Source organism: Cebus imitator, unplaced genomic scaffold (genome assembly GCF_001604975.1).
Source record: "Cebus imitator isolate Cc_AM_T3 unplaced genomic scaffold, Cebus_imitator-1.0 Scaffold13, whole genome shotgun sequence".
Lineage (NCBI taxonomy): Eukaryota > Metazoa > Chordata > Mammalia > Primates > Cebidae > Cebus > Cebus imitator.
In genome coordinates this window covers 10,806,420-10,818,856 of record NW_016107328.1, presented here as the reverse complement: position 1 = coordinate 10,818,856, position 12,437 = coordinate 10,806,420, and the positions used below count along the sequence as shown (strand labels likewise).

Sequence of the window (12,437 nt, the reverse complement as noted above, 5' to 3'; positions counted from 1 at the left end):
AAAAAAAAAAAAAAGTCATCTGTTCAGACTGTGGGGTGTTTAGTTGGAAATGATGGCACTCTGGCACCAGGGGAAAGCTGAGTAGTTAAGACCAGTGGCAGAGGAAAGGGACAGAACTGGGATGGAGTTGGTGAGATTGTGAAGGGGAGAAGGCAGGACACAGGAACTGGCAGGGGGACATTCCAGAATCTTCTCAGGAGCAAAGATGCCGAGCGGAGCTGAAATGCTGGGCAGTGGCAGCCCATGGGCTCCCATGTGCTCAGAAGGGAAGGCCCTGGTTTCTGAGGAGGCAGCAACTCCAGTCTCTGCCTCTTCAGGTCCATTGAGAAACTTTGGACAACCAGCTGGCCATGACTGACCATCCAGCTCTGTGCAGCTCTGAACATACTAAAGCCAAGTATCAAGTATCTCATCTTGGCAGGGCACGACAAGGTCAGGATGGAGAAAGGAAAGCTCTGTGTACCAAGCACTGACCATGGGCCTGACGCTAGGCACAGATCATATAGGTTGCTTCTCCCAACAGCCCTATGAGGTGTTTTCATCCTTCTCTTATAAATGTGTAAAATAAGAATCAGTGACTTAAACACTTTGCCCACTGTCAGAAGCAGCAGGTGTTAGAGGTGGGCTTCACACCCAGATCGGTCTGCCTCCAAGCTCCTTTTTCTACTCTGTCCCCTGCCTGGCTTCTCATGAGCAGATGTGGGAGGAAAAAGCCTTCCTATAATGAAACTTCTGCATAAAAGAATAGGCTCTGGCTGGATGTGGTGGCTCACGCCTGTAATCCCAGCACTTTGGGAGGTTGAGAAGGGCATTTCACAAGGTCAGGAGTTTGAGACCAGCCTGGCCAATATGGTAAAACCCTGTCTCTACTAAAAACACAAAAATTAGCCGAGCATGGTGGGGCGCACATGTAGTCCCTGCTACTTGGGAGGCTGAGGCAGAAGAATCGCTTGAACCCAGGAGGTAGGGGTTGCAGTTAGCTGAGATCGGGGCACTGCACTCCAGCCTGGGTGACAGAGTGAGACTCCACTTTAAAAAAAAAAAAGAAAAAAGAATAGGCTCAGGCAGGAGTGAGTTCCTAGCACTCAAGAGCTTGAGAGAAGCAGCTCAGGAATTTAGGGGCCAGTGATACAGATGTTGAAGAGGGCATGGTGCTCCCTTGCACATGAGCCCTTACCTGCTTCTCCAGCTGAGCCTCCAGCTGGCGGATGAGCTCATCTTTGCCCTGCATGGCTTTCAGCAATTCTTGGTATTTCTGGTACAGGCTGCCTGGAGAGTCCACATTCTTCAGATTGGACAGTTTTACCTTCTCTTCCATGACACCCACCTGAAAAGTACAATGATCTCATAGTGTCTCCCATCACTCACGGGGGGTGTACAGTGGCCAGTAATGTGGGACGGGACACCCTCTGATGCCCCAGGCTGTGACTCCCAGGCACAGCCCTTACCCAGGGCAGTCTGGGCCAATTAATACAGTTGTCATTTATAAAGCTCCTATCTGGGCAAAAGAAGGACTGACAAAGAAGAAACACATTTTGGCTACTCTAGGTCATAGTTAGTAGTAATGGAGAAATGAGTAACAGGAGGGCAGAGGAGACAATAAGTGGGAAAAGCAGCTGTGTCTTCTGCCATCGACCTCCGTGGATCCCAGTAGGAATGAGTTGGGCAGTACAAACAGTCTAGGAGGGCAACTGTCCCATCCCCACTGTGGTAGAGATACTTACTGCTCACTGGACAGCCATGTGCTGCCCCGTATTTCTCAAACCTCCTGCAGCTAGATGGGGCCATGTCACTGATCCAACCAATGGACTCCAAGTAGAAATGGTTCATCATTTCTGGACTCAAGTATGTATGCATGTGTGTATATATTTATTAATTAAAAAAATTTTTTTAAACAGACAGGATCTTGCTATGTCACCCAGGCTAGATTCAAACTCCTGAGCTCAAGGGATCTTCCAGCCTCAGGCTCCTAAGCAGGTGGGACCATGGGTACATACCACCGTGCCTGGCTGGGCTGAAGTATCTAAAAGCTGGTGCAGGCTGGGTGTGGTGGCTCACACCTGTAATCCCAGCACTTTGGGAGGCTGTGGTGGAAGGACTGCTTGAACCCAGGAGTTCGAGACCAGCCTGGGCAAAATAGTGAGTCCGTCTCTGTAAAAAAATAAATAAAAGAAAAATAAATTAGGCAAGACGCAGTAGCTCACACCTGTAATCCCAGCACTTTGGGAGGCTGAGGTGGGTGGATAGCTTAAGCCCAGCAGTTTGAGACCAGCCTGGACAACATAACAAGACCCCATCTCTCATAAAAAATAAAATAAAAATAAATTTTGAAAATAAGTAAGATCTAGTGCACAGGCATCCAGCTTTCTTTCCTTGCCATGGCAACCAAGAAGGCTGGGTGTTCCAAGTGGCCCGGCTATAAGATACGGGAGCCTCCTTCAACCTGGATTCCTGAGTGACTGTGGAAGCAGAATCACTGGCTAACCCTCAATGGACAGGTACCAGGAGTGAGAACTAAACGTGATAAACCACTGAGACGTCACACTTCATTTGTTGCCATAGCATAGTCTAGACTATTGGGACTACTATATCCACTTGCTTTTCTGGTCTTTACCCAAAGACTCCATTCCCACAGAAAGCTCCATGCACACTCATTTGTTCAGGTACAACACAGGACTGCTGGTGATGTGTGTGTTGTCCACGTATGTCTGTGGGAAGGGCCTGGAAGGGCTGACGGTCATTCTCCTGCATATTCCTGCCAATCTCCCCCTCCACCCCTGGTTACCTGGGTCTCGGCGTTCTCTGCTCTCTGCTCTGCCTCCAGCAGCCTCTGCTCCAGCTCCTGCATCTGCTCGGTCAGAGAGAAAGGGGAGACGTAGGTGCCCCGTCCCTACTGTGAACATGGCATCAAGGCCGCTTTAGGGAATTGCACACACACTGCACACAGGCCGGGCTTCAAGTGCCCATCTCAAGTGGCTCAAGGGTGTCAGGGTAAAGATTTTCAAGGCAACTCTAGCTCCCTAATCCTGCATTCATGGGGCAGGTGATGAGCCCATGGCTGCTGTCCTCCCTGTTGAGGGAGCGGAGGCCCAGCTCTTTTGCCCTGATGGAGGGTGTCTGGGGAGGGCAGCAGCCCCACTGTCATGCTTCCTGAGCATCCTGCCCTGGTCCTGCCTTCAACCACCCTTTCCCCCAAGGCCCTTTCCTCTCAGCATTGGGTTGCAGGTGGGGCCATGCCGCTGCTCCCATAGGGGCCCTCCCTGGGTCATCGATAGAGAACGTTTCTCCCCACTCAGAATATCTCACTGGCTGGGGACAAATACCTCCTTAACCACAGTCAAGGACATCTCTGCCTGTAGTGGCTTCATGGCTATCACCTTATTTGATTTCTTTAATCTTAAATAACTAGAAAGAGAACTAGAAGGCTCAAGATACATTTTTCAAAATTCTATCTTGTGAGCTGGGCATGGTGGTTCACGCCTATAATCCCAGCACATTGAGAGTCAAAGGGAAGATGACTGGAGCCCTGGAGATTGAGACCAGTCTGGGCATATGCATCATACATGCCCCAGAGGTGCTGCATCCCAGCTGCGCCTTCCATGAGGCTGGACAGGCCCAGTGCCCCTCACTTCCCAAGCTCCAGCCCAACCTCCTCTCTAAGGATTTGGCCTCTTCTCTGGCTACCTTCTCTGGAACCTTCTCCCCTCAGCCTGGACCCTGGCTGGTATTCAGTGAACTGATCAGTCCTTCTCTCTTTCCCAATCTCTCAGCTGAAATTCTACTTTCCCCAATTAAAAGTTGGATGGGCAGGACCCCCTAGCCTGCTGCTAGACAGTGAGAGGAAAGTTACACGGGAACAGCAGTTTGTGTTTAGGAACCTGGGGAACCTCTTTGCTCAGGGTGACTTTCTCTCATCCATTTTTTTCTTCTTTCTGGGGTTGGGGAGACATAGATGCTTTTGGGGCACATCCCCTCCGATAGAAAGTTAGAGTTATGCTCATCTGAAGATCCCAAGTAAAACCCAAGATTTACAGCCCATGGTACAAAAATGCCCCAGTGCTCCCGTGGATAGGGCCCCTCTGACAGGCATTCATGTGTTCAAGCCAAGGATGCCCACATCCCTTCTATCCTTCCTCTCTTGGAGTTAATAATGCTGCTTGAGCCTCTCGGCGGAAGCTGAGTGGGTGGGCTCGTTCTGGTCAGTCTTGGGCATCGGTTTGAGCCAGATGGACTGTCCTAAGTGACACAGTCCTCAAGCCTGTCCCAGAGGAGTTCCTTGACCTTCACACACCACACAGTTGCTGTGCAGCCACGGGGCAGGTAACAGCACAGCATAAATCTATATTATGGCTATAGGGGTGGTTGCCCAGTGCAAAAGGAATTCTACTTTGTTGAGGGGGAGGGTTGGTTGATACATAGTGGTGGCCCCCAGTGTTGGTACTGCATAACCCTTCCCTCTTTGACACCAGACCTAACTGGGGCAACCAGGTTCTCTCTCTCCAGGAATCTTGACTCAGGAGATGAGAGGCTGGAGCCAGGGAGTTGCCCTGGAAAAGGTGCACAAACCTCACCAAGTCAGGGTTGTTGGACAGTTCCTTCAGCTCTGTGAGCTGTCCCAGGGTCCTTCTAATAAATCCCATTTGCTTAAGCTAGCCAGAGTTGGGTTGTTTAGGACTTTTTACCACACAGAAATAATCTAATGAATGCAGTAATTAGGAGCATTTGCTTTTCCTTTTCCTTTTTTTGGGGGGGACGGAGTCTTGCTCTGTCACCCAGGCTGGAGTGGCTGGAGTATAGTAGCACGATCTCAGCTCACTGCAACCTCTGCCTCCCGGCTTCAAATGCTTCTCCTGCCTCATCCTCCTGAGTAGCTGGGATTATAGGCACACACCACCACAGCCGGCTAATTTTTGTATTCCTAGTAGAGACGGGGTTTCACCATGTTGGTTAGGCTGGTCTTGAACTCCTGACCTCATGATCCGCCTGCTTTGGCCTCCCAAAGTGCTGGGATTACAGGAGTGAGCCACTGCGCCCAGTCGCATTTTCTTTTTCAAGAATAAAATGAAATACTGAATGGGAAGACCCTGGACCCTCAATAAGTTTCCCACATTGAACTTTAGCAGGACGACTGAGACCTAACATCTGCTCTGTAGCTCAGAAGAAGGCATAGGCTTTCTATTGGAAACGATAATTCATATTTGTGACATTCTGCAATGATTGCATGATATTTTCTAACTTCATGTGATGGGGAAATTTGTCTTGCTCTTTTGCAAATGGAGACCAAGGTGGAGTAAAGGATAAACTTGGGTCTTACCTCCATTTGGGTCAAGAGTGATAAGTCAATGACATTGGTCAGAACCAGAAATCGCTCTGTTCTTGGCCACACAGTGAGCATTTTTTCCCCTCAGGATTTTATTATCTAACCCATGGGCATGCTATTATTGAAGTAGATGGAATGGCAAGGTACCTTTCAGAGCCTGTGGTCTCCCCTGGGGTATTTCCCCCAGCCCTGGGTCAGCCTCTGTCACTGCCAGGGGGTCCTCATTGCTGCCGACCCTCCCAGTCCTTCTTATCCACCTGGCAAGGACACTTGACACTCAAAGCATTTCATATTCACCTTTATGTTGGAGTATTCTTTTTTCTCTAAAACTAGTGTCTGAACATTTTAGCCCCAGCATCAACACTTTTCACAAGGGCAGATCTTTCTTCCTCACCCTTGCTAAAAGAGCCACACCTGGAGCTCTGCAAAGCTGGTGCTATAGTTAGGCAGCCTCATTTGGCTGTTCCAGGGTTGTTTTTTTTTTTTTTTTCGAGATGGGGTCTTGCTCTGTCGTCAGGCTGGAGTGCAGTGCCGCAATCTCGGCTCACTGCAACCTCCACCTCCTGGGTTCAAGCGATTCTTCTGCCTCAGCCTCCCGAGTAGCTGGGACCACAGGCACGTGCCATCATGCCCGGCTATTTTTTGTATTTTTAGTAGAGACGGGGTTTCACCATGTTGGCCAGGATGGTCTCGATCTCTTGACCTTGTGATCCGCCCACCTCGGCCTCCCAAAGTGCTGGGATTACAGGTGTGAGCCACCGCGCTTGGCCTGTTCCAGGGTTTTCTAGGACCATGGCCTCAGCTGTCCTTTCAGTGTGGGGTCTGGGGCGACACACTAGATAAGGAGGTATCAGGTTTAGGTGGCTGACATGGATCTACTTTCACCAGCTGCACGTAAGACTCATAAGCTGCCCTAGAACTGGCTGCAGCAACCTGACGAAATGCACTTGGCACCAATCTGGTATTTAACCCCCAAGTGCACAGCCCCTTGTCACATGCTGTGAGATGCTGTGAAATATCAGCCCACGGTGGCGGGAGCAGCTGGGACTCTCCTGCACTCCCAGCACAGTCCTGCCATGCTGAGCAGTGGCCTGAGCCAAAAGCCACAGCATCCCGGGTCTCAACTATCCCTTTGAGAAAAGGGTTCAACATTCTTTTTTTTTTTTTTGAAACAGAATCTCACTGTGTTGCCCAGGCTGGAGTGCAGTGGCTGATCTCAGCTCACTGTAATCTCTGCCTCCCAGTTTCAAGTGATTCTCGTGTCTCAGCCTCCCGAGTAACTGAGATTACAGAGGTGCACCATCATGCCTGGCTAATTTTTGTATTTTTAGTAGAAATGGGATTTCGCCATGTTGGTCAGACTGGTCTCGAACTCCTGGCCTCATGTGATTGGCCTGCCTTGGCCTCCCCAACTGCTGGGATCAGAGGTGTGAGCCCTGGCACCCGGCCAGGGTTCAACATTCTTATTGCTGCCTTGCTCCCACGGGAAAGAATGGCACAGCTACGAGGTAAGACTTTGGAACCTGACTGACTCCACTACAGTGTGGTTTTAAATTCCTTAATGTCTCTGTGTCTCAGTTTACTCTTCAGTTAAAGTAAAAAGAGTAATGACACCTCCTAGGATCGCTGTGAAGATTCCACAAGTTGCCCCATGTATAAAGCACACATGTATGACCTGGCATTTGGAAGTTTATAGGTAAAAGCTGCTTGTTATTTTTTTCTTATACAAAGATGGCACTTAGGAGCAGGGAGACCAGTTTGCTGGGGACAGTGTGATGCTCACCTGTTGTCTCACCATAACAAGTAATAGAGCCTCCTTTCACCTTCTCTCTAGTGTGTCCTGCTTTAGGCGATAGATTACATGATCAAATTACTTAGGATTCACCTACAGAATGAATGGGTTTAAGCCAGAGGTTGCCCACTATTAATTTAAAGAGTGTCCTGTAAGACCTACACTGTGTTGTGGGCATTTAGCCTTTATGTATATAAATAAACAGGGCCACTTGGTCTGTGTAGAGCTCTGTGTGTGTGTGTATATATATGACATTTAGGCTACACTTACATAGCTAAACAGGGTCACTGTCATAAGCACTGTATATGCATTAGCTCATTTACATTTCATAACAACCCTAGAAGGCAGATACTATTAGTATCCCTATTGTGTGAATCAGGAAGCTAAAACAGAGAGGTTAGGCAACTTGCCTAAGGTCACACAGCTACTAAGATTCCAAGCCAGAATTCAAACTCAAGTAGACTGACTCCAGAGTCCATGCTGTCAGCCACTGTACTCTACTGCCTCTCACATCCCACTCTCACATGTCACATAAAAACCAGAGTCCACATACATCTTGATTTCCAGCTTCTCTTAAAAAATCAAAAGATTGGCCAGGCACAGAGGCTCATGCCTGTAATCCTAGCACTTTGGGAGGCTAAGGCAGGCGGATTATGAGGTCAGGAGATCAAGACCAGCCTGACCAACATGGTAAAAATCCTGTCTCTACTAAAAATACAAAAAATTAGCCGGGCATGGTGGCATGCACCTATAGTCCCAGCTACTCGGGAGACTGAAGAAGGAGAATCGCTTGAACCCAGGAGGTGGAGGTTGCAGTGAGCCAAGACTACACTATAGCACTCCAGCGTGGCCACAGAGCAAGACTCCATCTCAAACAAACAAACAAACAAATAAGAATTAGCTAGGCGTGGTGGCACATGCCTGTAGTCTCAGCTACTTGGGAGGCTGAGGCAGGATAATCACTTGAACCCAGGAGGTGGAGGTTGCAGTGAGCCAAGACTACACTATAGCACTCCAGCGTGGCCACAGAGCAAGACTCCATCTCAAACAAACAAACAAACAAATAAGAATTAGCTAGGCGTGGTGGCACATGCCTGTAGTCTCAGCTACTTGGGAGGCTGAGGCAGGATAATCACTTGAACCCAGGAGGTGGAGGTTGCAGTGAGCCAAGGTCACGCCACTGCACTCCAGCCTGGGTGACAGAGTGAGACTGTTTAAAAAAAAAAAAAAATTTTTTTTTAAATCTCTCTTTCACACACACACACAGCATGAAAGTTCTAGAAGTCATCTTATCACAAAACAAATCAGATCTGTGAGCACAGAGATCTGCTAAGATCCATTCCATGATGATTTTATGCAAACTTCAACATACTTCAACACATTCTTGTATTCTCCTTTTATGGTACACCTGGCCTTGTCACAAAGTATGAGATATTTTAGGATATGTTTTTCTGGGCTACCCATATGTGTTCAGCACTTAAGCTGAACTGCTGCCTCTGTATAATCCATATGAGGTAGGAGGAGCAACATCCATTGTTTTCTTGCTTAAGGGGAGTGAATGGAACCATCTATACACTCAGAAAAATTTCTGAACTACAAATTTTTGGTAGGTAGATCTATAACTGAGTTACACTGCAAAACCTTAGTTGGTGAAACTGGCAAGCGATTGTGACAGAGTGAAATTACACATGGTTGCACTAGAACTAGATGTGGTAAATGCCACTTCAGTTAGAAATTTTTAAGCTATGAAAAGAATAATGTTTTGTCACATTATTTCTTCTTTTATTAATATGCTCAAAGCCCTTTTGCAAGCAGATAGGGAGTAAAGAAAAACCTTGTAAGCTGGGTGCGGTGGCTCATGCCTATAATCCCAGCACTTTGGCAGGCTGAGGCAGGTGGATCATGAGGTCGGGAGTTCAAGACCAGCCTGACCAACATGGTGAAACCCTGTCTGTACTAAAAATACAAAAATTAGTCAGGCATGGTGGCACGCGTCTATAATCCCAGCTACTCAGGAGGCTAAGAAAGGAGAATCACTTGAACCCAGGAGGCGGGGGTTGCACTCAGCTGAGACCACACCACTACACTCCAGCCTGGGTGACAGAGTGAGACTCCATCTCAAAAAACAAAACAAAACAAAACAAAAAACAAACAAACAAAAAACCTTATCTTAGTTCTAATATTGATGTCATGTGTTCATAATGATAATTCCTACAAAGCTCTTTTGTGGATAGATATTATACTACCAGCTTTCTGATAGGATAACTGAGAAACAGGTCTAGTAAGAATGAAAAAGTCCAAGGAAGAACATTTTAATATCCATTTATGTGGCCTGTCAGAATAGTATCAATTTTTGAATTGATCTGAATAGGCTTTGTGGCTTCTCCAGCAGGCCAAGAAAGACAGCTAGGGAAAATGACGTGAGCAGAGCAGGGAAAGATGTGAGTCTCAAGTCATCAGCCACTCCCTCAGCCTCCTCTACTGGAAGGAAAAGGAACCCACATCTAACCTGGCTCCAGAATAGGATGGCCCAGGCAGTCTGGGTGACTACGGCAACAGTACACCAGACCCAGAGGTGTAACAGTAAAGGCGCAGTCTGGACTCTCCTCCCTCTTCATCCAGCTCTCTCTCCCTTAGATGAAGGATTATCTAAGAGCCTTGACATTTCTTTTTTTAAAAAAATTCTTTTTAGCACTGTTATTCCCTGACTAGAATGATAATTTTGTATGGGGGAGTCAGGTACGAGTAGGCTGTGTCAAGGTAGGAAGAAGGGCATTCTTCCACGCCTCCACAGCCCACAGGCAGGTCTGATCCCAAGCAGAGACAGTACCCCAGGGAAGCACCCAGGCTTTGCTCACCCTGCAGGACAGCCAGCAGTCAGCAGCCTGCAGTCATCAGGCCATGCGATGTCCCAGGGCCAGCTGTGTGGAGAGGTAGGGGAGCAGGTGGGTGAGAGGGCTGGCCAGAGACTCAGCTGACATGGCTCCTCCCAGTGCGGGTGGGAACTGGTCCTAATTCTGGATCCCAGCAGGAGCTCCCCTGAGAAACCCAAGCCATCTCTCCCTGTGTTCTATAACTTGTCTTGGTTCTGCTAGGGAAAGCATCTCATGAATTGCTGGACCTGTCTTACAGGTTTAGGGACCACTGCAGGGGACAGACACAACCCCAACATTGACCAACATGGTGTTTACGGCCTTAGGATTTCCTGCTAAGAGGTCCAGTGTCAGGCTAAGGTCCCAGCCCTTTTCTTTACTTAAGTCTCCCACCCTATGGTCCCTAGGCCAGATCTGTATCTCCCCTTCCCTCCCGCATGCCCAGTTGTTCCTGCCATGTCTACACCTTTCCCCTTTCTTGACTCATCACACTATGTGCCCCTAACATTTCCATGTGAGGGCATTCTGGTTACATGAGGATCAGAGACAGACTTGAAGACAAGAAGGTGTCAATGTTATGAAATTCAGTTTACCCAGACTCCAGGGGCTGTAGAGAAAGAAGGTATGGTATTTATAATGTGATTAAGGCTTTCCAGTCACTCTGTTGGCCCCTAAGGAATAGGGTAGAGAGGCACTATAAAACATTGATTATGAAATATTTTAAGGCAAACAGAAACATGTAGAGATCCAGGATCTTGCTGTGTCACCCAGGTGGAGTATAGTGTGATCATAGCTCACTGCAGCCTCAAAGGCCGTGGCTCAAGCGATCCTCCCACCTTGGCCTCTGAGTCACTGGGATTACAGGCATGCACCACCACATCTGAGGAGAATAATTTTTTCTTTTTTTTTTTTCTTTTTGTGAGAATAATTTTTTTAAAACATGTATCTGCCGGTTGGGCGCAGTGGCTCACACCTGTAATCTCAACACTTTAGGAGGCCAAGGTGTGTGGATCATCTGAGGTTGGGAGTTCGAGACCAGCCTGACCAACATGGAGAAACCCAGTCTCTACTAAAAGTACAAAACTAGTCAGGCGTGGTGGCACATGCCTGTAATCCCAACTACTCAGGAGGCTGAGGCAGGAGAATCACCTGAACCCAGGAGGTGGAGGTTGCAGTGAGCCGAGATCACACCATTGCACTCCAGCATGGGCAACAAGAGCAAAACTCAAAAAAATAAAAATAAAAAACAAAAAAAAAATGTATCTGCTCGTCACTTGTCACTTTGCCTAAAAAATACCCCCCAAAAAAACATATATCTACCACTCAGCTTTGTCAATCTTTAATTTTTGTCACGTCTGCTTCTGATGTTTGTCTTTAAGAAATGGACCGTGACAGATGCAGTTGAAGCCCTGCGTACTTCTCTCCAATGTTACTCCCTTTTCTCTAGCATTGACCCTACCTTTGGTTGTGTTTATACTTTTACCTCACTTGTATATGATAAATATATCTGGGGTTACATTTTCTTATGGCAGTAAGTGGCTTCAGTGTGTCCCGTCATGTTCTCCCAGGACCCACCTGACTCTCTTCACTTCTCTAACTTACCTGTAAACATTTGACTTTGCAACCCCCAGGTTAGCCATTAAATGGTTCTAATTGCTGTAATCTAAGACAGTGTTTCTGATTTTTTTTTTTTTTTAGCAGCAGAGCTTTGGTTCAGTTGAAATCATATACTAGGCAGGGCACAGTGGCTCACACCTGTAATCCCAGCACTTTGGGAGGCTGAGGCAGGCGGATCACCTGAGGTCGGGAGTTCGAGACCAGCCTGACCAACATAGAGAAAGCCCATCTCTACTAAAAATACAAAATTAGCTGGGTGTGGTGGTGCATGCCTGTAATCCCAGCTACTCAGGAGGCTGAGGCAGGAGAATCACTTGAACCCAGGAGGCGGAGGTTGCGGTGAGCCGAGATCACACCATTGCACTCCAGCCTGGGCAACAAGAGCAAAACTCTGTCTCAAAAAAAAAAAAAGAAAGAAAGAAAAGAAATCATATGCTTATTCCCAAATATAGAAAATCCATGAGTGTGGATCTGGGATGAGAAAAAACAAATAGTACTGTCTTGGCAGGTTTTTAGAATTACATAAACTGTTTGATGCTGTTTATATCCTTCAGATGTTTTTAGTTCAATGCTGATTTTTGAGATTTACTGATCTTACAAATGTAGTTCTACTTGAATCATGTTTAATTGCAATATAGTATTCCACCATACAAATACACTAAATATGTTTATCCATCCCTCTGTTGGTCATTTAGAATGTTTCCAATTTTTCATACACCAATGCTGCAATATATATGTCACCTTGTGACCAATATATTTGGATTTATTTCTGCCACTTCATTTATCCCTTCTGTTTACTCCTTTTTTCTTTCTTTCTTTCTTTTTTTTTTTTTTT

General features: G+C 47.1%; 1 protein-coding gene across 1 annotated transcript in view; it reads right to left on the bottom strand.

Annotated features, from left to right (window-relative positions):
• Window positions 1-12,437, bottom strand: part of PLEKHH1 (pleckstrin homology, MyTH4 and FERM domain containing H1) — a 56,947-nt gene that overhangs the window by 32,239 nt on the left and 12,271 nt on the right. Inside the window, exons 3-4 of the mRNA XM_017500839.2 lie at window positions 2,786-2,848; window positions 1,178-1,327 (exon numbers count right to left, since the gene is read on the bottom strand). Of these exons, the coding sequence (XP_017356328.1) occupies window positions 1,178-1,327; window positions 2,786-2,848 (213 nt within the window). The remainder of the gene's footprint in view (window positions 1-1,177; window positions 1,328-2,785; window positions 2,849-12,437) is intronic.